We start from the raw sequence: 26,887 nt of genomic DNA, 5'->3' as shown, positions 1-26,887 counted from the left end.
GCCCATCCCTAATCGCCCCTTGAGAAGGTGGTGGTGAGCCGCCTTCTTGAACCGCTGCAGTCCGTGTGGTGAAGGTTCTCCCACAGCGCTGTTATCATGCGACTACCAGGATGGTGGAAGGTGAACTAGATGGACCTCAGTCTTTCCTCATCCAGCAATTGCTACGTTCTGAGGCTCTGACAAGTGGAGAATTGCAAGTGAGACATTCCAGATCTGGAGAGTGGGTGCGTAATCGTTGGAAACAAGTGATGTCCGACAGGCAGAGCCTACACTTCCAGCTCCTCCTTCTTCTCGTAGCTCCGCAGAAGAAACCTTCGGAGAAGCTCCGGGACTGCGAGCAGCAAAAAAAAAAGTCGAGGGCCAGGCAAAGTTTCGCATATATCAACCAAGAGCGTCGTCTCGCTGCACTATCTACCTCAGAGATTCCACGTGTGCTGCTCGTTCCCCCAACTTATAAGAACATAAGAACATAAGAAATTGGAGCAGGAGTAGGCCAATCGGCCCCTCGAGCCTGCTCCGCCATTCAATAAGATCATGGCTGATCTGATCCCAACCACAAGAAGTCGGAGCAGGACCCGGCCACATAGCCCCTGGGCCCTCTCCGCCACCCACAGGGCATTGACCGATCCGAACTCAGCTTCATGTCCAATTTCCTGCCCGCTCCCCATAACCCCTTATAGTAGCCAGTGCTCTCTCAGGGGTTGGGTTTATATCAATAATCGGGGGAAGCTGCATGGCTGAGCCCACAGTGCACCATTTATATGAGATGGGGCCAATGTCACTGGTGGGTTTCACCAAGGAGAATTTTTATGCGGCTTTTTCTGGTGCAGCTTTGCAGCTGCGGTTTACACTTCCCCATTTCACTTGCTCTGCCCCCTAACACCTCCCAAAAAAATGGACAGCAGAAAGAAGCCCAATGATTCCCCCCACCTCCAACTTCGAACCATGAGCAATGCCACGGGTCGTTCAATAGTTCCGAAGAAATACTCAAAAAAGAATGTGTTTTTTTTTCCTCTGGAGTTGCGAGAAGGTTAAGACAGGGAATTAAAAAAATTATGAAAGGTTTTAAGGGGACAACTAGGCAAGGATTGACGCCATCCAGGACAAAGCAGCCCGCTTGATTGGCACCCCATCCACCACCCTAAACATTCACTCCCTTCACCACCGGCGCACTGTGGCTGCAGTGTGTACCATCCACAGGATGCACTGCAGCAACTCGCCAAGGCTTCTTCGACAGCACCTCCCAAACCCGCGACCTCTACCACCTAGAAGGACAAGGGCAGCAGGCACATGGGAACAACACCACCTGCACGTTCCCCTCCAAGTCACACACCATCCCGACTTGGAAATATATCGGCCGTTCCTTCATCGTCGCTGGGTCGAAATCCTGGAACTCCCTTCCTAACAGCACTGTGGGAGAACCTTCACCACACGGACTGCAGCGGTTCAAGAAGGCGGCTCACCACCACCTTCTCAAGGGGCAATTAGGGATGGGCAACAAATGCCGGCCTCGCCAGCGACGCCCACATCCCATGAACGAATAAAAAAAAAAGGATTGTTTCCACTGGATAGGGAATTGTACACATGGCAACAACTCAGAATTAACTCTGGGAGAATAAGATGTAATTATAAGGACCTCTATTAATAGAGAGGGCTATTAGAACAGTGTTGTCCAAAATAAATTAATGACTAGCCACGGGTGTTGCTATGGTGACACCATTTTGACCACGAGCACTAATTTTAGTAGAAAATGCCTCACTCACAATACGGGTAAATGTACTTCAGGTGGATATTCACTCAACAAACATCTCCCACCACTCAGTGACCAAGGAAGTGAAGCACTCAATGATCAAGAAACACTCTCACTCTCTCTGCTTTTTGTCTCACCTTTCGTCACACTAAACACAAATACGCACACACATACAACATACAACATACATACACACACACACAGACAAACACACCTACACCCACACACATACAGGCACACACACAAACATGGACACACAGGCAAACACACCTAGAGTCATAGAGTCATAGAGTTATACAGCACGGATAGAGGCCCTTCGGCCCATCGTGTCCGCGCCGGCCATCAGCCCTGTCTACTCTAATCCCATATTCCAGCATTTGGTCCGTAGCCTTGTATGCTATGGCATTTCAAGTGCTCATCCAAATGCTTCTTGAATGTTGTGAGGGTTCCTGCCTCCACAACCCTTTCAGGCAGTGAGTTCCAGACTCCAACCACCCTCTGGGTGAAAAAGTTCTTTCTCAAATCCCCTCTAAACCTCCCGCCTTTTACCTTGAATCTATGTCCCCTTGTTATAGTACCCTCAACGAAGGGAAAAAGCTCCTTAGTATCCATCCTATCTGTGCCCCTCATAATTTTGTACACCTCAATCATGTCCCCCCTCAGCCTCCTCTGCTCCAAGGAAAAAAAACCCAATCTTCCCAGTCTCTCTTCATAGCTGAAGCGCTCCAGCCCTGGTAACATCCTGGTGAATCTCCTCTGCACCCTCTACAAAGCGATCACATCCTTCCTGTAGTGTGGCGACCAGAACTGCACACAGTACTCCAGCTGTGGCCTAACCAGTGTTTTATACAGCTCCATCATAACCTCCTTGCTCTTATATTCTATGCCTCGGCTAATAAAGACAAGTATCCCATATGACTTCTTTACCACCTTATCTACCTGTTCCGCCGCCTTCAGGGATCTGTGAACTTGCACACCAAGATCCCTCTGACCCTCTGTCTTGCCTAGGGTCCTCCCATTCATTGTGTATTCCCTTGCCTTGTTAGTCCCTCCAAAGTGCATCACCTCGCACTTTTCCGGGTTAAATTCCATTTGCCACTGTTCCGCCCATCTGACCAACCCATCTATATCGTCCTGCAGACTGAGGCTATCCTCCTCGCTATTTACCACCCTACCAATTTTTGTATCATCAGCGAACTTACTGATCATACCTTTTACATTCATATCCAAGTCATTAATGTAGACCACAAACAGCAAGGGACCCAGCACCGATCCCTGTGGTACCCCACTGGCCACAGGCTTCCAGTCACAAAAACAACCTTCGACCATCACCCTCTGCCTTCTGCCACTAAGCCAGTTTTGTATCCATAGTGCCAAGGCACCATGGACTCCATGGGCTCGTACCTTCTTGACCAGTCTCCTGTGGGGGACTTTATCGAAGGCCTTACTGAAATCCATGTATACCACATCCACTGCGTTACCCTCATCCACACGCCTAGTCACCCCCTCAAAAAATTCAATCAAATTAGTCAGACATGATCTTCCCTTGACAAAGCCATGTTGACTATCCCTGATTAATCCTTGCTTCTCCAAGTGGAGACTAATTTTGTCCTTCAGAATTTTTTCCAATAATTTTCCTACCACTGATGTTAGGCTCACTGGCCTGTAGTTCCCCGGTTTACACCCACACACATAAATACAGGCACACACACATACATGGACACACGGACAAACACGCCTACACGCACACACACATACATACAGGCACACACACACATAAACACCTACATGCGTACACACACATGTGCGCACACACGCACATACACATGCACACATACACATACAAACACAGGCATACACACCTACATGCGCACACATATACGCATGCACGCACACACACGTACAAACACACGCACACACACATACATACACAAACACACGCGCAAGCACACACATAGATGCACGAGCACACAGACTCGCAAGTGTGCACACATACATACAGCATGCACACGCACATACTCGCACCCACACACAAACACGCGTGCAGACACACTATGCATGGTACAATATTCCTGATCTTATAAAGCAGGGCATCCAGTGACTTACAGCGTGCAACTCCACGGGAGATCTGTTGGTCTTTAGAGAAATATACAAAAGGGCAATAAATCACTGTCATAAATTACCGAGGGAAACTTTGAAATAAATCGAAAATTCTGATCGAAGTTTATAAGATATTAAGGGGAACGGATAAGGTGGATAGAGAGAAACTATTTCCGCTGGTTGGGGATTCTAGGAGTAGGGGGCACAGTCTAAAAATTAGAGCCAGACCTTTCAGGAGCGAGATTAGAAAACATTTCTACACACAAAGGGTGGTAGAAGTTTGGAACTCTCTTCCGCAAACGGCAATTGATACTAGCTCAATTGCTAAATTTAAATGTGAGATAGATAGCTTTTTGGCAACCAAAGGTATTAAGGGATATGGGCCAAAGGCAGGTATATGGAGTTAGATCACAGGTCAGCCATGATCTTATCAAATGGCGGAGCAGGCTCGAGGGGCCGAATGGCCTTACTCCTGTTCCTATGTTCCTATGAATAAGTGGGTTCAAGAGGCAAGTTGATGGGTTTGTGGAGAGGAGGGTTTGAGGGATACAGTTAGAAGGAAGGGTTGAGATCTCTGCAAAAGGGACAGGTCAGTTGAGCCTAGCGGCCTCTTGCAATAGTTTCAAGAATCCCCTGCATATCTCAAGACAAAAACTATCACCGACAACAACTTGCATTTATATAGCGCCTTTAATGTAGTAAAATGTCCCAAGGAGCTTCACATCAGCGATTATCAAACAAAATTTGACACCGAGCCACATAATGAGATATTAGGACAGGTGACCAAAAGCTTGGTCAAAGAGATAGATTTTAAGGAGCGTCTTAAAGGAGGAGAGAGAGGGGGGGAGAGGTTTAGGGAGGGAATTCCAGAGCTTAGGGCCCAGCCAGCTGAAGGCACGGCCGCCAATGGTGGAGCGATGGAGATCGGGGGATGCGCAAGAGGCCAGAATTGGAGGAGCGCAGAGATCTCGGAGGGTCGTAGGGGCTGGAGGAGGTCACAGAGATAGGGAGAGGGGGCCGAGGGCCACGGAGGGATTTGAAATCGAGGCGTTCCCGGACCGGGAGCCGATGTCGATCAGCGAACAGACGCTCACCATTGTTGCTGTTGTCATCCACAAGCACGATCTCCTTCAGCAGGTGAGCCGGAGTTTTGGATATGACCGAGTGAATGGACCTCAGAACGACAGAAGGGGCTTCATTCACAAATATAAACACCACACTGACTTGTGGGAGATTTGCTGCGTAGCTGATATTTTTGCACCTGAAACAACACAATCATGGAATGAATCGTCTCGAGTAATATCTAAAGGCTTCTCTTTTACACACTCAGTTCATGTTAGGGTCGTACTTAAAACCGCAACGTTAGCTCAGCGTGAAAGGGTTTTGCTTTGTGCCAACTCTAAAGTTTTAAGTTAAATCCGGAGACACATTCGGTGGGTACCTGACACCCGTTTGCTTCAAGTTGAGGAGATGAAATATAAATTAAATTGTAGAATTTTTAAGGGGGTGCAGGGAGAGAGAGACCTGGGGGTGCACGTACACAAATCTTTCAAGATGACAGGACAAGTTGAGATGGCTGTTAAAAAGGGATCCTGGGCTTTATTAATAGAGACATAGAGTCCAAAAGCAAGGAAGTTACGCTAAACCTTTATAAAACACTGGCCAGGCCTCAGCTGGAGTATTGTGTCCAATTCTGGGCACCGCACTTTAGGAAGGATGTCAAGGCCTTAGAGAGGGTGCAGAGGAGATTTACTAGAATGGTGCCAGGGATGAGGGACTTCAGTTATGTGGAGAGACTGGAGAAGCTGGGATTGTTCTCCTTGGAGCAGAGAAGGTTAAGGGGAGATTTAATAGAGGTGTTCAAAATTAGGAGGGGTTTTGATAAAGTAGATGGGGAGAAGCTGTTTCCAGTGGCAGTCGGTGACCAGAAGACACAGATTTAAAATAATTGGCAAAAAATCCAGTGGGGAACTGAGGAGAATTTTTTTTACGCAGCGAGTTGTGATGATCTGGAACGCGCTGCCTGAGAGGGCGGTGGAAGCAGATTCAATAATAACTTTCAAAAGGGAATCAGATATATGTACAGGGTTTTGGAGTACTGTGTACAGTTTTGGTCTCCTTATCTAAGGAAGGATATACTTGCCTTCGAGGCGGTGCAATGAAGGTTCACTAGATTAATTCCTGGGTTGAGAGGGTTGTCCTATGAGGAGAGGTTGAGTAGAATGGGCCGATACTCTCTGGAGTTTAGAAGAATGAGAGGTGATCTCATTGAAACATATAAGATTCTGAGAGGGCTTGACAAGATAGAGGCTGAGAGGCTGTTTCCCCTGGCTGGAGAGTCTAGAACTAGGGGGCATCGTCTCAGGATAAGGGGTCGGCCATTTAGGACTGAGATGGGGAGGAATTTCTTCACTCATCTTTGGAATTCTCTACCCCAGAGGGCTGTGGATGCTGAGTCATTGAGTATATTCAAGGTTGAGATCGATAGATTTTTGGACTCTAGGGGAATCAAGGGATATGGGGAGCAGGAGGGAAAATGGAGTTGAGGTAGAAGATCAGCCATGATCTTATTGAATGGCGGAGCAGGCTCGAGGGGCCGTATGGCCTACTCCTGCTCCTATTTCTTATGTTCTCATATATTTGAAGAGGAGAAATCTGCAGGGCTATGGGAGAAAGACTAGGAGAGTGGGACTAATTGGACAGCTCTTTCAAAGAACCGGCACACACATGATGGGCCGAACGGCCTCCTTCTGTGCTGTAAGATTCTATGATTCCAAGTTCAGCTCAAGCCCTGGTTGCATTTTTCTGATAACACGTTGCTAACAAGTGCTAGCTCTGGTTCAGATGGTAACTTGCTCTCCTTTCAGTCAGAAGATTGTGGGTTCAAACTAGGCTGACAATTCATAGCAGCATTGAGGGAGGTGCTGACATTTGGATGAGATGATTAACAGATGCTTTCTATTAGCTGCTCAGTGACTATAAAAGATCTTGTGTCACTGTTTGAAAAAGAGCAAGATAACTCTCCTCATGCCTGGTCAACATCTGTCCTCCAACAAACAGCAAGATACCTCTCCTCGTGCCTGGCCAACATCTGTCCTCCAACAAACAGCAAGATACCTCTCCTCGTGCCTGGACAACATCTGTCCTCCAACAAACAGCAAGATACCTCTCCTCGTGCCCGGTCAACATCTGTCCTCCAACAAACAGCAAGATACCTCTCCTCGTGCCTGGCCAACATCTGTCCTCCAACAAACAGCAAGATACCTCTCCTCGTGCCTGGCCAACATCTGTCCTCCAACAAACAGCAAGATACCTCTCCTCGTGCCCGGTCAACATCTGTCCTCCAACAAACAGCAAGATACCTCTCCTCGTGCCTGGACAACATCTGTCCTCCAACAAACAGCAAGATACCTCTCCTCATGCTTGGTCAACATCTGTCCTCCAACAAACAGCAAGATACCTCTCCTCGTGCCCGGCCAACATCTGTCCTCCAACAAACAGCAAGATACCTGTCCTCGTGCCTGGACAACATCTGTCCTCCAACAAACAGCAAGATACCTCTCCTCGTGCCTGGCCAACATCTGTCCTCCAACAAACAGCAAGATACCTCTCCTCCTGCCTGGTCAACATCTGTCCTCCAACAAACAGCAAGATACCTCTCCTCATGCCTGGTCAACATCTGTCCTCCAACAAACAGCAAGATACCTCTCCTCATGCCTGGTCAACATCTGTCCTCCAACAAACAGCAAGATACCTCTCCTCGTGCCTGGACAACATCTGTCCTCCAACATACAGCAAGATACCTCTCCTCGTGCCTTGACAACATCTGTCCTCCAACAAACAGCAAGATACCTCAACTCGTGCCTGGCCAACATCTGTCCTCCAACAAACAGCAAGATACCTCTCCTCGTGCCTGGCCAACATCTGTCCTCCAACAAACAGCAAGATACCTCTTCTCGTGCCCGGTCAACATCTGTCCTCCAACAAACAGCAAGATACCTCTCCTCGTGCCTGGACAACATCTGTCCTCCAACAAACAGCAAGATACCTCTCCTCGTGCCTGGACAACATCTGTCCTCCAACAAACAGCAAGATACCTCTCCTCGTGCCTGGACAACATCTGTCCTCCAACAAACAGCAAGATACCTCTCCTCGTGCCTGGCCAACATCTGTCCTCCAACAAACAGCAAGATACCTCTCCTCGTGCCTGGACAACATCTGTCCTCCAATAAACAGCAAGATACCTCTCCTCGTGCCCGGTCAACATCTGTCCTCCAACAAACAGCAAGATACCTCTCCTCGTGCCTGGCCAACATCTGTCCTCCAACAAACAGCAAGATACCTCTCCTCGTGCTTGGTCAACATCTGTCCTCCAACAAACAGCAAGATACCTCTCCTCGTGCCCGGCCAACATCTGTCCTCCAACAAACAGCAAGATACCTCTCCTCGTGCCTGGACAACATCTGTCCTCCAACAAACAGCAAGATACCTCTCCTCGTGCCTGGCCAACATCTGTCCTCCAACAAACAGTAAGATACCTCTCCTCATGCCTGGTCAACATCTGTCCTCCAACAAACAGCAAGATACCTCTCCTCATGCCTGGTCAACATCTGTCCTCCAACAAACAGCAAGATACCTCTCCTCATGCCTGGTCAACATCTGTCCTCCAACAAACAGCAAGATACCTCTCCTCGTGCCTGGACAACATCTGTCCTCCAACAAACAGCAAGATACCTCTCCTCATGCCTGGTCAACATCTGTCCTCCAACAAACAGCAAGATACCTCTCCTCATGCCTGGTCAACATCTGTCCTACAACAAACAGCAAGATACCTCTCCTCGTGCCTGGACAACATCTGTCCTCCAACAAACAGCAAGATACCTCTCCTCGTGCCTGGACAACATCTGTCCTCCAACAAACAGCAAGATACCTCTCCTCGTGCCTGGCCAACATCTGTCCTCCAACAAACAGCAAGATACCTCTCCTCGTGCCCGGTCAACATCTGTCCTCCAACAAACAGCAAGATACCTCTCCTCGTGCCTGGACAACATCTGTCCTCCAACAAACAGCAAGATACCTCTCCTCGTGCTTGGTCAACATCTGTCCTCCAACAAACAGCAAGATACCTCTCCTCGTGCCTGGCCAACATCTGTCCTCCAACAAACAGCAAGATACCTCTCCTCGTGCCTGGACAACATCTGTCCTCCAACAAACAGCAAGATACCTCTCCTCGTGCCCGGTCAACATCTGTCCTCCAACAAACAGCAAGATACCTCTCCTCGTGCCTGGCCAACATCTGTCCTATAACAAACAGCAAGATACCTCTCCTCGTGCCTGGCCAACATCTGTCCTCCAACAAACAGCAAGATACCTCTCCTCGTGCCCGGTCAACATCTGTCCTCCAACAAACAGCAAGATACCTCTCCTCGTGCCTGGTCAACATCTGTCCTCCAACAAACAGCAAGGTACCTCTCCTCGTGCCTGGACAACATCTGTCCTCCAACAAACAGCAAGATACCTCAACTCGTGCCTGGCCAACATCTGTCCTCCAACAAACAGCAAGATACCTCTCCTCGTGCCTGGCCAACATCTGTCCTCCAACAAACAGCAAGATACCTCTCCTCGTGCCCGGTCAACATCTGTCCTCCAACAAACAGCAAGATACCTCTCCTCGTGCCTGGTCAACATCTGTCCTCCAACAAACAGCAAGATACCTCTCCTCGTGCCTGGCCAACATCTGTCCTCCAACAAACAGCAAGATACCTCTCCTCGTGCCTGGCCAACATTTGTCCTCCAACAAACAGCAAGATACCTCTCCTCGTGCCTGGTCAACATCTGTCCTCCAACAAACAGCAAGATACCTCTCCTCGTGCCTGGCCAACATCTGTCCTCCAACAAACAGCAAGATACCTCTCCTCGTGCCTGGCCAACATCTGTCCTCCAACAAACAGCAAGATACCTCTCCTCGTGCCTGGCCAACATCTGTCCTCCAACAAACAGCAAGAATCCTCTCCTCGTGCCTGGACAACATCTGTCCTCCAACAAACAGCAAGATACCTCTCCTCGTGCCTGGACAACATCTGTCCTCCAACAAACAGCAAGATACCTCTCCTCGTGCCCGGTCAACATCTGTCCTCCAACAAACAGCAAGATACCTCTCCTCGTGCCTGGACAACATCTGTCCTCCAACAAACAGCAAGATACCTCTCCTCGTGCCTGGACAACATCTGTCCTCCAACAAACAGCAAGATACCTCTCCTCGTGCCTGGACAACATTTGTCTTCCAACAAACAGCAAGATACCTCTCCTCGTGCCCGGTCAACATCTGTCCTCCAACAAACAGCAAGATACCTCTCCTCGTGCCTGGACGACATCTGTCCTCCAACAAACAGCAAGATACCTCTCCTCGTGCCTGGCCAACATCTGTCCTCCAACAAACAGCAAGATACCTCTCCTCATGCCTGGTCAACATCTGTCCTCCAACAAACAGCAAGGTACCTCTCCTCGTGCCTGGACAACATCTGTCCTCCAACAAACAGCAAGATACCTCAACTCGTGCCTGGCCAACATCTGTCCTCCAACAAACAGCAAGATACCTCTCCTCGTGCCTGGCCAACATCTGTCCTCCAACAAACAGCAAGATACCTCTCCTCGTGCCCGGTCAACATCTGTCCTCCAACAAACAGCAAGATACCTCTCCTCGTGCCTGGTCAACATCTGTCCTCCAACAAACAGCAAGATACCTCTCCTCGTGCCTGGCCAACATCTGTCCTCCAACAAACAGCAAGATACCTCTCCTCGTGCCTGGACAACATTTGTCCTCCAACAAACAGCAAGATACCTCTCCTCGTGCCTGGTCAACATCTGTCCTCCAACAAACAGCAAGATACCTCTCCTCGTGCCTGGCAAACATCTGTCCTCCAACAAACAGCAAGATACCTCTCCTCGTGCCTGGCCAACATCTGTCCTCCAACAAACAGCAAGATACCTCTCCTCGTGCCTGGCCAACATCTGTCCTCCAACAAACAGCAAGATACCTCTCCTCGTGCCTGGCCAACATCTGTCCTCCAACAAACAGCAAGATACCTCTCCTCGTGCCTGGACAACATCTGTCCTCCAACAAACAGCAAGATACCTCTCCTCGTGCCTGGACAACATCTGTCCTCCAACAAACAGCAAGATACCTCTCCTCGTGCCTGGACAACATCTGTCCTCCAACAAACAGCAAGATACCTCTCCTCGTGCCTGGGCAACATCTGTCCTCCAACAAACAGCAAGATACCTCTCCTCGTGCCTGGCCAACATCTGTCCTCCAACAAACAGCAAGATACCTCTCCTCGTGCCTGGTCAACATCTGTCCTCCAACAAACAGCAAGATACCTCTCCTCGTGCCTGGCCAACATCTGTCCTCCAACAAACAGCAAGATACCTCTCCTCGTGCCTGGACAACATCTGTCCTCCAACAAACAGCAAGATACCTCTCCTCGTGCCTGGTCAACATCTGTCCTCCAACAAACAGCAAGATACCTCTCCTCGTGCCCGGTCAACATCTGTCCTCCAACAAACAGCAAGATACCTCTCCTCGTGCCTGGTCAACATCTGTCCTCCAACAAACAGCAAGATACCTCTCCTCGTGCCCGGTCAACATCTGTCCTCCAACAAACAGCAAGATACCTCTCCTCGTGCCTGGACAACATCTGTCCTCCAACAAACAGCAAGATACCTCTCCTCGTGCCTGGACAACATTTGTCCTCCAACAAACAGCAAGATACCTCTCCTCGTGCCTGGTCAACATCTGTCCTCCAACAAACAGCAAGATACCTCTCCTCGTGCCTGGCCAACATCTGTCCTCCAACAAACAGCAAGATACCTCTCCTCGTGCCTGGCCAACATCTGTCCTCCAACAAACAGCAAGATACCTCTCCTCGTGCCTGGCCAACATCTGTCCTCCAACAAACAGCAAGATACCTCTCCTCGTGCCTGGACAACATCTGTCCTCCAACAAACAGCAAGATACCTCTCCTCGTGCCTGGCCAACATCTGTCCTCCAACAAACAGCAAGGTACCTCTCCTCGTGCCTGGCCAACATCTGTCCTCCAACAAACAGCAAGATACCTCTCCTCGTGCCTGGCCAACATCTGTCCTCCAACAAACAGCAAGGTACCTCTCCTCGTGCCTGGCCAACATCTGTCCTCCAACAAACAGCAAGATACCTCTCCTCGTGCCTGGCCAACATCTGTCCTCCAACAAACAGCAAGATACCTCTCCTCGTGCCTGGCCAACATCTGTCCTCCAACAAACAGCAAGATACCTCTCCTCGTGCCTGGCCAACATCTGTCCTCCAACAAACAGCAAGATACCTCTCCTCGTGCCTGGACAACATCTGTCCTCCAACAAACAGCAAGATACCTCTCCTCGTGCCTGGTCAACATCTGTCCTCCAACAAACAGCAAGATACCTCTCCTCGTGCCTTGACAACATCTGTCCTCCAACAAACAGCAAGATACCTCTCCTCGTGCCTGGCCAACATCTGTCCTCCAACAAACAGCAAGATACCTCTCCTCGTGCCTGGCCAACATCTGTCCTCCAACAAACAGCAAGATACCTCTCCTCGTGCCTGGCCAACATCTGTCCTCCAACAAACAGCAGCAGCAACAGTATCAGGAAAAGTGACCGTCAAGCTCTCGGATTGTTGTAAAAACCCAACTGGTTCACTCATGTCCTTTAGGGAAGGAAACCTGCCGTCCTTACCCGGTCTGGGCCTATATGTGACTCCAGTCCCCACACCGACGTGGTTGACTCTTAACCGCCCTCTCAAGTGGCCGAGCGAGACACTCAGTTGTATCAAAACCAGCTGTGGTTCAAGGAGGAGAGGCAACGAGGGGCGGGCTGAGGTGCCAGCGTCGTCCACAGCCAGAGAATGAAGCTAAGACAAATTCACAGAGCAGTAAAGACCACGAGGCCCTGCTTGTAAGAGCATTGTCAGCACGGCTGTCTGCGGCGGGACTGGCCGTCTCCAGTGATAGTTATCCGCAGCCCGTTACAATTTAATTGCCAGAGAGACACCTGTTACAGGCGCGGCGTCTCTCGCCCCCCGTGACCCGCGAACAGAGGCGCGCCTGAAATACAAACGGGCCAACGCGCCGCCTCTCTGCCCGAATTGCGACCCGATAAAACAAACGCACCCGGAGACAGACGGCCAGACGTCACATCACGGGACGGGACGAACTCTGCAAAGAGTCGTCGGCCCGTGTCGGCCTTCAGTGTGTGGACGGGGCCTCTCTCCATCACCCCCGGGGACGCACACCCCTGACCCAGGCTGATTTTCCAAACCTCGGGATCTTTTGGAATGGGAGCGGAGAGTGAGGGCGGTGGGGCGGAGAGTGAGGGCGGTGGGGCGGAGAGTGAGGGCAGTGGGGCGGAGAGTGAGGGCAGTGGGGCGGAGAGTGAGGGCGGTGGGAGCGGAGAGTGAGGGCGGTGGGGGCGGAGAGTGAGGGCGGTGGGGACGGAGAGTGAGGGCGGTGGGGGCGGAGAGTGAGGACGGTGGGGGCGGAGAGTGAGGACAGTGGGGCGAGAGTGAGGACGGTGAGACGGGGAGTGAGGGCGGGGGGACGGAGAGTGAGGGCGGTAGGGACGGAGAGTGAGGGCGGTGGGGGCGGAGAGTTAGGGCGGTGGGGCGGAGAGTGAGGGCGGTGGGGCGGAGAGTGAGGGCGGTGGGGCGGAGAGTGAGTGAGGATGGTGGGGCGGAGAGTGAGGTCAGAGGGCCGGAGAGTGAGGGCAGAGGGGCGGAGAGTGAGGGCGGTGGGGACGGAGAGTGAGGGCAGAGGGGCGGAGAGTGAGGGCGGGGGGACGGAGAGTGAGGGCAGAGGGGCGGAGAGTGAGGGCGGTGGGGACGGAGAGTGAGGGCAGAGGGGCGGAGGGTGAGGGCGGTGGGGCGGAGAGTGAGGGAGGTGGGACGGAGAGTGAGGGCGGTGGGGCGGAGAGTGAGGGCGGTGAGGCGGAGAGTGAGGGCGGTGGGGCGGAGAGTGAGTGAGGTGGGGCGGAGAGTGAGGGCACTGGGGCGGAGAGTGAGGGCGGGGGGGCGGAGAGTGAGGGCGGTGGGGGCGGAGAGTGAGGGTGGAGAGTGAGGGCGGTGGGGGCGGAGAGTGAGGGTGCTGAGGGCGGAGAGTGAGGGCGGTGGGGCGGAGAGTGAGGGCACTGGGGCGGAGAGTGAGGGAGGTGGGGCGGAGAGTGAGGGAGGTGGAGGCGGAGAGTGAGGGCGGTGGGAGCGGAGAGTGAGGGCGGTGGAGGCGGGGAGTGAGGGCGGTGGGAGCGGAGAGTGAGGGCGGGGGGACGGAGAGTGAGGGCGGGGGGGCGGAGAGTGAGGGCGGTGGGGCGGAGAGTGAGGGAGGTGGAGTAGGAGAGTGAGGGCGGTGGGGGCAGAGAGTGAGGGCAGAGGGGCGGAGAGTGTGGGCGGGGGGACGGAGAGTGAGGGCGGTGGGGGCAGAGAGTGAGGGCAGAGGGGCGGAGAGTGTGGGCGGGGGGACGGAGAGTGAGGGCGGTGGGGGCGGAGAGTGAGGGCAGAGGGGCGGAGAGTGAGGGCGGGGGGACGGAGAGTGAGGGCGGTGGGGGCGGAGAGTGAGTGTGGATGGTGGGGCGGAGAGTGAGGTCAGAGGGCCGGAGAGCGAGGGCAGAGGGGCGGAGAGTGAGGGCGGTGGGGACGGAGAGTGAGTGTGGATGGTGGGGCGGAGAGTGAGGTCAGAGGGCCGGAGAGCGAGGGCAGAGGGGCGGAGAGTGAGGGCGGTGGGGCGGAGAGTGAGGGCGGTGGGGGCGGAGAGTGAGGGCGGTGGGGGAGGAGAGTGAGGGCGATGGGGGCGGAGTGTGAGGGCGGTGGGAGCGGAGAGTGAGGGCGGTGGGGGTGGAGAGTGAGGGCGGTGGGGGCGGAGAGTGAGGGCGGTGGGGCGGAGAGTGAGGGCGGTGGGAGCGGAGAGTGAGGGCGGTGGGGCGGAGAGTGAGGGCGGTGGGGGCGGAGAGTGAGGGCGGTGGGGCGGAGAGTGAGGGCGGTGGGGCGGTGAGTGAGGACGATGGGGTCGGAGAGTGAGGGCGGGGGGGGCGGAGAGTGAGGGCGGTGGGGACGGAGAGTGAGGGCGGTGGGGCGGAGAGTGAGGGCGGTGGGAGCGGAGAGTGAGGGCGGTGGGGCGGGGAGTGAGGGCGGTGGGGGCGGAGAGTGAGGACGATGGGGGCGGAGAGTGAGGGCGGTGGGGCGGAGAGTGAGGGCGGTGGGAGCGGAGAGTGAGGGCGGTGGGGCGGGGAGTGAGGGCGGTGGGGGCGGAGAGTGAGGACGATGGGGGCGGAGAGTGAGGGCGGTGGGGCGGAGAGTGAGGGCGGGGGGGCGGAGAGTGAGGGCGGGGGGGGCGGAGAGTGAGGGCGGTGGGGACGGAGAGTGAGGGCGGAGAGTGAGGGCGGTGGGGGCGGAGAGTGAGGGCGGTGGGGCGGAGAGTGAGGACGATGGGGGCGGAGAGTGAGGGCGGTGGGGCGGTGAGTGAGGACGATGGGGTCGGAGAGTGAGGGCGGAGAGTGAGGGCGGTCGGGGCGGAGAGTGAGGGCGGTGGGGGCGGAGAGTGAGGGCGGGGGGGCGGAGAGTGAGGACGATGGGGGCGGAGAGTGAGGGCGGGGGGGGCGGAGAGTGAGGGCGGAGAGTGAGGGCGGTCGGGGCGGAGAGTGAGGGCGGTGGGGGCGGAGAGTGAGGGCGGGGGGGCGGAGAGTGAGGACGATGGGGGCGGAGAGTGAGGGCGGGGGGGGCGGAGAGTGAGGGCGGTGGGAGCGGAGAGTGAGGGCGGGGGGACGGAGAGTGAGGGCGGTGGGGGCGGAGAGTGAGGGCGGTGGGGGCGGAGAGTGAGGGCGGTGGGGGCGGAGAGTGAGGGCGGTGGGGGTGGAGAGTGAGGGCGGTGGGGGCGGAGAGTGAGGGCGGTGGGGCGGAGAGTGAGGGCGGTGAGGGCGGAGAGTGAGGGCGGGGGGGCGGTGAGTGAGGGCGGTGGGGACGGAGAGTGAGGGCGGTGAGGGCGGAGAGTGAGGGCGGTGGGGACGGAGAGTGAGGGCGGTGGGGGTGGAGAGTGAGGGCGGAGAGTGAGGGCGGTGGGGCGGAGAGTGAGGGCGGTGGGGGTGGAGAGTGAGGGCGGTGGGGGCGGAGAGTGAGGGCGGAGAGTGAGGGCGTTGGGGCGGAGAGTGAGGGCGGTGGGGGTGGAGAGTGAGGGCGGAGAGTGAGGGCGTTGGGGCGGAGAGTGAGGGCGGTGGGGGTGGAGAGTGAGGGCGGAGAGTGAGGGCGTTGGGGCGGAGAGTGAGGGCGGTGGGGGCGGAGAGTGAGGGCGGTGGGAGCGGAGAGTGAGGGCGGTGGGGGCGGAGTGTGAGGGCGGTGGGAGCGGAGAGTGAGGGCGGTGGGAGCGGAGAGTGAGGGCGGTGAGTGAGGGCGGTGAGTGAGGGTGCTGGGGGCGGAGAGTGAGGGCGTTGGGGCGGAGAGTGAGGGGGGTGGGGCGGAGAGTGAGGGCGGTGGAGTAGGAGAGTGAGGGCGTTGGGGCGGAGATTGAGGGCACTGGGGCGGAGAGTGAGGGCGGTGGGGCGGAGAGTGAGGGCGGGGGGGCGGTGAGTGAGGGCGGTGGAGTAGGAGAGTGAGGGCGTTGGGGCGGAGATTGAGGGCACTGGGGCGGAGAGTGAGGGCGGTGGGGGCGGAGAGTGAGGGCGGGGGGGGCGGAGAGTGAGGGCGGTGGGGGCGGAGAGTGAGGGCGGTGGGAGCGGAGAGTGAGGGCGGTGGGGGCGGAGAGTGAGGACGGTGGGGGCGGAGAGTGAGGGCGGTGGGAGCGGAGAGTGAGGGCGGTGGGACGGAGAGTGAGGGCGGTGGGGCGGAGAGTGAGGGCGGAGAGTGAGGGCGGTGGGGCGGAGAGTGAGGGCGATGGGGGCGGAGAGTGAGGGCGGTGGGGGCGGAGAGTGAGGGCGGTGGAGGCGGAGAGTGAGGGCGGTGGGGGCGGAGAGTGAGGGCGGTGGGGGCGGAGAGTGAGGGCGGTGGAGGCGGAGAGTGAGGGCGGTGGGACGGAGAGTGAGGGCGGTGGGGGAGGAGAGTGAGGGCGGTGGGAGCGGAGAGTGAGGGCGGTGGAGGCGGAGAGTGAGGGCGGTGGGGGCGGAGAGTGAGGGCGGTGGGGGCGGAGAGTGAGGGCGGTGGAGGCGGAGAGTGAGGGCGGTGGGACGGAGAGTGAGGGCGGTGGGGGAGGAGAGTGAGGGCGGTGGGGCAGAGAGTGAGGGCGGTGGGGACGGAGAGTGAGGGCGGTGGGGGCGGAGAGTGAGGGCGGTGGGGGCGGAGAGTGAGGGCGGTGGGAGCGGAGAGTGAGGGCGGTGGGGCGGAGAGTGAGGGCGGTGGGGGCGGAGAGTGAGGGCGGTGGGGGCGGAGAGTGAGGGCGGTGGGAGCGGAGAGTGAGGGCGGTGGGGCGGAGAGTGAGGGCGGTGGGGACGGAGAGTGAGGGCGATGGGGGCGGAGAGTGAGGGCGGTGGGAGCGGAGAGTGAGGGCGGTGGGGACGGAGAGTGAGGGCGGTGGGGGCGGAGAGTGAGGGCGGTGGGGGCGGAGAGTGAGGGAGGTGGGGGCGGAGAGTGAGGGCGGTGGGGGCGGAGAGTGAGGGCGGTGGGAGCGGAGAGTGAGGGCGGTGGGGCGGAGAGTGAGGGCGGTGGGGCTGAGAGTGAGGGCGGTGGGGGCGGAGAGTGAGGGCGGTGGGGGCGGAGAGTGAGGGCGGTGGGGACGGAGAGTGAGGACGGTGGGGGCGGAGAGTGAGGGCGGTGGGAGCGGAGAGTGAGGGCGGTGGGGCTGAGAGTGAGGGCGGTGGGGGCGGAGAGTGAGGGCGGGGGGCGGGGAGTGAGGGCGGTGGGGCTGAGAGTGAGGGCGGGGGGGCGGAGAGTGAGGGCGGTGGGGGCGGAGAGTGAGGGCGGTGGGGGCGGAGAGTGAGGGCGGGGGGCGGGGAGTGAGGGCGGTGGGGCTGAGAGTGAGGGCGGGGGGGGGCGGAGAGTGAGGGCGGTGGGGGCGGAGAGTGAGGGCGATGGGGCGGAGAGTGAGGGCGGTGGGGGCGGAGAGTGAGGGCGGTGGGGTGGAGAGTGAGGGCGGGGGGGCGGAGAGTGAGGGCGGTGGGGGCGGAGAGTGAGGGCGGTGGGAGCGGAGAGTGAGGGCGGTGGGGGCGGAGAGTGAGGGCGGTGGGGGCGGAGAGTGAGGGCGGTGGGGGCGGAGAGTGAGGGCGGTGGGGCGGAGAGTGAGGGCGGTGGGGGCGGAGAGTGAGGGCGGTGGGGGCGGAGAGTGAGGGCGGTGGGAGCGGAGAGTGAGGGCGGTGGGGCGGAGAGTGAGGGCGGTGGGGGCGGAGAGTGAGGGCGGTGGGGGCGGAGAGTGAGGGCGGTGGGGGCGGAGAGTGAGGGCGGTGGGGCTGAGAGTGAGGGCGATGGGGGCGGAGAGTGAGGGCGGTGGGGCTGAGAGTGAGGGCGGTGGGGCTGAGAGTGAGGGCGGTGGGGGCGGAGAGTGAGGGCGGTGGGGGCGGAGAGTGAGGGCGGTGGGGCTGAGAGTGAGGGCGATGGGGGCGGAGAGTGAGGGCGGTGGGGACGGAGAGTGAGGGCGGTGGGGGCGGAGAGTGAGGGCGGTGGGGGCGGAGAGTGAGGGCGGTGGGGGCGGAGAGTGAGGGCGGTGGGGGCGGAGAGTGAGGGCGGTGGGGACGGAGAGTGAGGGCGGTGGGGCGGAGAGTGAGGGTGGTGGGGGCGGAGAGTGAGGGCGGTGGGGACGGAGAGTGAGGGCGGTGGGGACGGAGAGTGAGGGCGGGGGGACGGAGAGTGAGGGCGGTGGGGCGGAGAATGAGGGCGGTGGGAGCGGAGAGTGAGGGCGGTGGGGGCGGAGAGTGAGGGCGGTGGGGACGGAGAGTGAGGGCGGGGGGACGGAGAGTGAGGGCGGTGGGGCGGAGAGTGAGGGCGGTGGGGGCGGAGAGTGAGGGCGGTGGGGGCGGAGAGTGAGGGCGGTGGGGGCGGAGAGTGAGGGCGGTGGGGCGGAGAGTGAGGGCGGTGGGGGCGGAGAGTGAGGGCGGTGGGGGCGGAGAGTGAGGGCGGTGGGAGCGGAGAGTGAGGGCGGTGGGGCGGAGAGTGAGGGCGGTGGGGGCGGAGAGTGAGGGCGGTGGGGCGGAGAGTGAGGGCGGTGGGGGCGGAGAGTGAGGGCGGTGGGGCGGAGAGTGAGGGCAGTGGGGGCGGAGAGTGAGGGCGGTGGGGGCGGAGAGTGAGGGCGGTGGGGGCGGAGAGTGAGGGCGGTGGGGGCGGAGAGTGAGGGCCGTGGGGACGGAGAGTGAGGGCGGGGGGGCGGAGAGTGAGGACGATGGGGACGGAGAGTGAGGGCGGTGGGGCGGAGAGTGAGGGCGGGGGGGCGGAGAGTGAGGACGATGGGGACGGAGAGTGAGGGCGGTGGGGGCGGAGAGTGAGGGCGGGGGGGCGGAGAGTGAGGACGATGGGGACGGAGAGTGAGGGCGGTGGGGCGGAGAGTGAGGGCGGGGGGGCGGAGAGTGAGGACGATGGGGACGGAGAGTGAGGGCGGTGGGGCGGAGAGTGAGGGCGGTGGGGCGGAGAGTGAGGACGATGGGGGCGGAGAGTGAGGGCGGTGGGGCGGAGAGTGAGGACGGTGGGGCGGAGAGTGAGGGCGGTGGGGCGGAGAGTGAGGGCGGTGGGAGCGGAGAGTGAGGGCGGTGAGTGAGGGCGGTGGGGGCGGAGAGTGAGGACGATGGGGGCGGAGAGTGAGGGCGGTGGGACAGAGAGTGAGGGCGGTGGGGCGGAGAGTGAGGGCGGTGGGGCGGAGAGTGAGGACGATGGGGGCGGAGAGTGAGGACGGTGGGGGCGGAGAGTGAGGGCGGTGGGGCGGAGAGTGAGGGCGGTGGGGGCGGAGAGTGAGGGCGGTGGGACAGAGAGTGAGGGCGGTGGGGCGGAGAGTGAGGGCGGTGGGGCGGAGAGTGAGGACGATGGGGGCGGAGAGTGAGGACGGTGGGGGCGGAGAGTGAGGGCGGTGGGGCGGAGAGTGAGGACGATGGGGGCGGAGAGTGAGGGCGGTGGGGCGGAGAGTGAGGGCGGGGGGGCGGAGAGTGAGGGCGGTGGGGGCGGAGAGTGAGGGCGGTGGGGCGGAGAGTGAGGGCGGTGGGGACGGAGAGTGAGGGCGGTGGGGCGGAGAGTGAGGACGATGGGGACGGAGAGTGAGGACGGTGGGGGCGGAGAGTGAGGGCGGTGGGGCGGAGAGTGAGGGCGGTGGGGGCGGAGAGTGAGGGAGGTGGGGGCGGAGAGTGAGGGCGGTGGGGCGGAGAGTGAGGGAGGTGGGGGCGGAGAGTGAGGGCGGTGGGGCGGAGAGTGAGGACGATGGGGACGGAGAGTGAGGACGGTGGGGGCGGAGAGTGAGGGCGGTGGGGGCGGAGAGTGAGGGCGGTGGGGGCGGAGAGTGAGGGCGGTGGGGCGGAGAGTGAGGGCGGTGGGGGCGGAGAGTGAGGGCGGTGGGGGCGGAGAGTGAGGGCGGTGGGAGCGGAGAGTGAGGGCACTGGGGCGGAGAGTGAGGGCGGTGGGAGCGGAGAGTGAGGGCGGTGGGGGCGGAGAGTGAGGGCGGAGGGGGCGGAGAGTGAGGGCGGTGGGGCGGAGAGTGAGGGCGATGGGGGCGGAGAGTGAGGGAGGTGGAGTAGGAGAGTGAGGGCGTTGGGGCGGAGAGTGAGGGCACTGGGGCGGAGAGTGAGGGAGGTGGGAGCGGAGAGTGAGGGAGGTGGAGTAGGAGAGTGAGGGCGTTGGGGCGGAGAGTGAGGGCACTGGGGCGGAGAGTGAGGGCGGTGGGAGCGGAGAGTGAGGGCACTGGGGCGGAGAGTGAGGGCGGTGGGAGCGGAGAGTGAGGGCACTGGGGCGGAGAGTGAGGGCGGTGGGAGCGGAGAGTGAGGGCGGTGGGGGCGGAGAGTGAGGGCACTGGGGCGGAGAGTGAGGGCGGTGGGAGCGGAGAGTGAGGGCGGTGGGGGCGGAGAGTGAGGGCGGTGGGAGCGGAGAGTGAGGGCGGTGGGGTGGAGAGTGAGGGCGGTGGGGTGGAGAGTGAGTGAGGACGGTGGGGGCGGAGAGTGAGGGCGGTGGGGCGGAGAGTGAGGGCGGAGGGGCGGAGAGTGAGGGCGGTGGGGGCGGAGAGTGAGGGCGGTGGGAGCGGAGAGTGAGGGCGGTGGGGGCGGAGAGTGAGGGCGGTGGGGACGGAGAGTGAGGGCGGTGGGGGCGGAGAGTGAGGGCGGTGGGGCGGAGAGTGAGGGCGGTGGGGCGGAGAGTGAGGGCGGTGGGGGCGGAGAGTGAGGGCGGTGGGGCGGAGAGTGAGGGCGGGGGGGCGGAGAGTGAGGGCGGAGGGGCGGAGAGTGAGGGCGGTGGGGGCGGAGAGTGAGGGCGGTGGGAGCGGAGAGTGAGGGCGGTGGGGGCGGAGAGTGAGGGCGGTGGGAGCGGAGAGTGAGGGCGGTGGGGGCGGAGAGTGAGGGCGGTGGGGCGGAGAGTGAGGGCGGTGGGGCGGAGAGTGAGGGCGGTGGGGCGGAGAGTGAGGGCGGTGGGGCGGAGAGTGAGGGCGGTGGGGACGGAGAGTGAGGGCGGTGGGGGCGGGGAGTGAGGGCGGTGGGGGCGGAGAGTGAGGGCGGTGGGGCGGAGAGTGAGGGCGGTGGGGCGGAGAGTGAGGGCGGTGGGGCGGAGAGTGAGGGCGGTGGGGCGGAGAGTGAGGGCGGTGGGGCGGAGAGTGAGGGCGGTGGGGACGGAGAGTGAGGGCGGTGGGGGCGGGGAGTGAGGGCGGTGGGGGCGGAGAGTGAGGGCGGTGGGGCGGAGAGTGAGGGCACTGGGGCGGAGAGTGAGGGCGGTGGGGCGGAGAGTGAGGGCGGTGGGGACGGAGAGTGAGGGCGGTGGGGGCGGGGAGTGAGGGCGGTGGGGGCGGAGAGTGAGGGCGGTGGGGCGGAGAGTGAGGGCGGTGGGGCGGAGAGTGAGGGCGGTGGGGCGGAGAGTGAGGGCGGTGGGGGCGGAGAGTGAGGGCGGTGGGGCGGAGAGTGAGGGCACTGGGGCGGAGAGTGAGGGCGGGGGGGCGGAGAGTGAGGGCGGTGGGGGCGGAGAGTGAGGGCACTGGGGCGGAGAGTGAGGGAGGTGGGGCGGAGAGTGAGGGCGGTGGGGGCGGAGAGTGAGGGCGGTGGGGGCGGAGAGTGAGGGCGGTGGGGGCGGAGAGTGAGGGCGGAGAGTGAGGGCGGTGGGGGCGGAGAGTGAGGGCGGTGGGGCGGAGAATGAGGGCGGTGGGGCGGAGAGTGAGGGCGGTGGGGACGGAGAGTGAGGGCGGTGGGGCGGAGAGTGAGGGCGGTGGGGCGGAGAGTGAGGGCGGTGGGGCGGAGAGTGAGGGCGGTGGGGCGGAGAGTGAGGGCGGTGGGGCGGAGAGTGAGGGCGGTGGGGACGGAGAGTGAGGGCGGTGGGGCGGAGAGTGAGGGCGGTGGGGGCGGAGAGTGAGGGCGGTGGGGCGGAGAGTGAGGGCGGTGGGGCGGAGAGTGAGGGCGGTGGGGCGGAGAGTGAGGGCGGGGGGGCGGAGAGTGAGGGCGGGGGGGCGGAGAGTGAGGGCGGTGGGGGCGGTGGGGCGGAGAGTAGCATCGATTTATTTGGCCTCAGGACCCTGCCGAGGGGCAGTGTTGCCGGCACCACAGAGCAGCTGTCGGTCAGTGTTCGATTGGCCTGGTCCTTGTGTCATAGCAACACTGCACACCAGTGATGGACAGGCGCCTGTTGTATCCGGCATCGCGATCGCGCAAGTGATGGGGACGGACATTAGGTGATGTATTTCCTCCATTTGCTGATTATTATAATGTTCCCGCCCTTATTTGGCTCGAGGAGCTGTACCTCCCCCATCAGTTCCGGTGAGAAATCCCCAGAAGCAGGAGGAATGAGCGGGGACCCATTGGACCATCTCCCGGTGAGTGGGGAACGATTGGACCATCTCCCGGTGAGGGGGGAACGATTGGAGCATCTCCCGGTAAGCAGGGATCCACTGGACCATCTCCCGGTAAGCAGGGATCCATTGGACCTTCTCCCGGTAAGCAGGGATCCATTGGACCATCTCCAGGTAAGCAGGGATCCATTGGACCATCTCCCGGTGAGCAAGGACCCATTGGACCATCTCCCGGTAAGCAGGGATCCATTGACCATCTCCTAGTGAGCAGGGACCCATTGGACCATCTCCCGGTGAGCAGGGATCCATTGGACCATCTCCTGGTGAGCAAGGACCCATTGGACCATCTCCCGGTAAGCAGGGATCCATTGACCATCTCCTAGTGAGCAGGGACCCATTGGACCATCTCCCGGTGAGCAGGGATCCATTGGACCATCTCCCGGTGAGCAGGGATCCATTGGACCATCTCCCAGTGAGCAGGGATCCATTGGACCATCTCCCAGTGAGCAGGGATCCATTGGACCATCTCCCAGTGAGCAGGGATCCATTGGACCATCTCCCGGTGAGCAGGGATCCATTGGACCATCTCCCGGTGAGCAGGGATCAATTGGACCATCTCCCGGTAAGCAGGGATCCATTGGACCATCTCCCGGTGAGCAGGGACCCATTGGACCATCTCCCAGTGATCAGGGACCCATTGGACCATCTCCCAGTGAGCAGGGATCCATTGGACCATCTCCCGGTGAGCAGGGATCCATTGGACCATCTCCCGGTGAGCAGGGATCCATTGGACCATCTCCCGGTGAGCAGGGATCCATTGGACCATCTCCCAGTGAGCAGGGACCCATTGACCATCTCCCGGTGAGCGGGGATCCATTGGACCATCTCCCGGTGAGCAGGGATCCATTGGACCATCTCCCGGTGAGCAGGGACCCATTGGACCATCTCCCAGTGAGCAGGGACCCATTGGACCATCTCCCGGTGAGCAGGGATCCATTGGACCATCTCCCGGTGAGCAGGGACCCATTGACCATCTCCCGGTGAGCGGGGACCCCTCGGACCAATCTCCCGGTCCATCTCATTCCACCCACCCTCTCCAGCTACACTGCACAGCTGGTACCAATCGAGTGGAAAATCTAGGCCGCCATCTTTAGAAAATGGACTTGGTTAATGTGTATTAATTGCGGTAAATACATAGAAAGTAAAGAAATTCTACGCAATTCGGCCCAACTGTTTGTGCTCCACATGAACCTCCTCGCTCCCTACCAGCACATCCTTCTATTCCTTTCCCCCTCATGTACTTATGTAGCTTCCCCTGAAATGCATCTATGCTATTTGCCTCAACCACTTCATGTGGTGAATAGGACCATAGGAACAGGAGTAGGCCATTCAGCCCCTCGTGCCCGCTCCGCCATTTGATAAGATCATGGCTGATCTGTGATCTAACTCCATATACCTGCCTTTGGCCCATATCCCTTAATACCTTTGGTTGCCAAAAAGCTATCTATCTCAGATTTAAATTTAGCAATTGAGCTAGTATCAATTGCTGTTTGCGGAAGAGAGTTCCAAACTTCTACCACCCTTTGTGTGTAGAAATGTTTTCTAATCTCGCTCCTGAAAGGTCTGGCTCTAATTTTTAGACTGTGCCCCCTACTCCTAGAATCCCCAACCAGCGGAAATAGTTTCTCTCTATCCACCCTATCTGTTCCCCTTAATATCTTATAAACTTCGATCAGATCACACCTTAACCTTCGAAACTCAAGAGGATACAACCCCAATTTGTGTAATCTCTCCTCGTAACTTAACCCTTGAAGTCCGGGTATCATTCTAGTAAACCTACGCTGCACTCCCTCCAAGGCCAATATGTCCTTCCGAAGGTGCGGTGCCCAGAACTGCTCACAGTACTCCAGGTGCGGTCTAACCAGGGTTTTGTATAGCTGCAGCATAACTTCTGCCCCCTTGTACTCCAGTCCTCGAGATATAAAGGCCAGCGTTCCATTAGCCTTATTGATTATTTTCTGCCCCTGTTCATGACTTTTTCACACAAAGGATATTGTGAATTTGGAACTCTCTCCCCTAAAAAGTTGTGGATGTTGGGGGTTAATTGAAATTTTGAAGACTGAGTCTGATAGATTTTTGTTGGGTAAGGGTATCAAGGGATATCTGTCAAATTTTGTTTGATAATCGCTCCTGTGAAGCGTCTTGGGACGTTTTACGATGTTAAAGGTGCTGTATGAATGCAAGTTGTTGTTGTTGGCGGGTAAGTGGAGTTGAGATACAGATCAGCCATGATCTAACTGAATGGTGGAACAGGCTCGAGGGGCTGAATGGCCTCCTCCTCTTCCCGTTGTAAGGAAAGGGATAATCAAAGTGACTTGGAGTCTGCTAATGCGAGAATCATAAGACTGGCTCGCTTTATTTTACATAGACATGTATGTTTAATATAGATGCAGCCATCACTGAACTTTTTTGTTATTCGTTCATGGGATGTGGGCGTCGCTGGCGAGGCCGCCATTTATTGCCCATCCCTAACTGCCCCTTGAGAAGGTGGTGGTGAGCCGCCTTCTTGAACCGCTGCAGTCCGTGTGGTGATGGTTCTCCCACAGTGCTGTTGGGAAGGGAGTTCCAGGATTTTGACCCAGCGACGATGAAGGAACGGCCGATATATTTCCAAGTCGGGATGGTGTGTGACTTGGAGGGGAACGTGCAGGTGGTGTTGTTCCCATGTGCCTGCTGCCCTTGTCCTTCTAGGTGGTAGAGGTCGCGGGTTTGGGAGGTGCTGTTGAAGAAGCCTTGGCGAGTTGCTGCAGTGCATCCTGTGGATGGTACACACTGCAGCCACGGTGCGCCGGTGGTGAAGGGAGTGAACGTTTAGGGTGGTGGATGGGGTGCCAATCAAGCGGGCTGCTTTGTCCTGGACGGTGTCGAGCTTCTTGAGTGTTGTTGGAGCTGCACTCATCCAGGCAAGTGGAGAGTATTCCATCACACTCCTGACTTGTGCCTTGTGGACGGTGGAAAGGCACTGGGGAGTCAGGAGGTGAGTCAGGCCGACTGTTGAATTGACAGTGAACTTAAAGCAATGGTCAGTTTAGACAATAAACCTAATTGAAAGCAGAGAGCTTTAATTCGTTGGTAACAAGTTCCGCAGAAGAGAACGACATCATCCATTTCAGAAGCAGGAGATTGGTGTGGAATGTTGTAAGATCACAAAGTTCGGGAATTGGACCAGCCTTTGGGAAGCAAACTCGTCAAAACTGAAAGTATTGCACAGACACAAGACAGGCAGAAAAGCTCCCTTTGGTGATTCAAAGTTAGGGAGTGAGTCAATTAAAGGGAGTTAAATGATAATTATATCATGTAACTTGTGAAACGTCTGAATTGACACGGAGAAGGGTTGAAAAAAAGGTATAAAAAGCGGGTGTTGGAACAGATACTCTGGAATTCATTTAAAATCTGATCAACCAAGTACGAGCTCGGAAGTGGAAGGCCTGTGCATTCTTCAGCAAAGGTTTTTGTCGCGAATGCGGCTGTCAAGTGTGTGTTTAATTATCGTCAGTAATTATTATTACGGGGTCGAGTTTTCCGCTAGATTGTGGCGGTCTGACCAACCGAGCCAGCGCGAGAGATCGATTGACGCTGGCCGTAAAATACGTCCGGCGTAATTCGAGCTTCCGTTATCTTTTGCGCTGGTTCAAAATTCATTTCACTGAAGGAGGCTCCGCCCACAAAACTGCCCACGGACTCCCCCCACCCCAGTCAAAATAACCAGGATGGCGAGCTTTCACCGACTGCGCCCGTTCGAGGAGGGTCTTCAGATTGCGCTCATTCTCTTCGGCGCACGTTTTTACATCTTAAAAAATATTTAATTTACACAGAAATGGACTAATGGACAGCAATGAATCTAGTCGAAACTTCATTATAGATTTTTTAAGTTATTTTCAGTGATTTAATATTAGGTTACTCACAGGTGGAGGGCTGGACATCCTGATTAAAACTATTAATTTTTTTTGATGAACTCATTTTCAAGCTCATCCAAAACTCTGCTGCCCCCGTATCCTAACTCGCACCAAGTCCCGTTCTCCCATCACCCCCTGCGCTCGCTGAC

At 58.3% G+C, this 26,887-nt stretch overlaps 1 protein-coding gene across 1 annotated transcript in view; it reads right to left on the bottom strand.

The window, feature by feature from the left end:
- LOC137327794 (polypeptide N-acetylgalactosaminyltransferase 18-like) overlaps nucleotides 1–26,887 on the bottom strand; it is a 440,866-nt gene that overhangs the window by 147,773 nt on the left and 266,206 nt on the right. Inside the window, exon 3 of the mRNA XM_067993601.1 lies at nucleotides 4,945–5,111. Within this exon, the coding sequence (XP_067849702.1) occupies nucleotides 4,945–5,111 (167 nt within the window). The remainder of the gene's footprint in view (nucleotides 1–4,944; nucleotides 5,112–26,887) is intronic.

Source organism: Heptranchias perlo, chromosome 12, assembly GCF_035084215.1.
Source record: "Heptranchias perlo isolate sHepPer1 chromosome 12, sHepPer1.hap1, whole genome shotgun sequence".
Taxonomy (NCBI): Eukaryota; Metazoa; Chordata; class Chondrichthyes; order Hexanchiformes; family Hexanchidae; genus Heptranchias; species Heptranchias perlo.
This window is presented reverse-complemented; position numbering and strand designations above follow the sequence as displayed.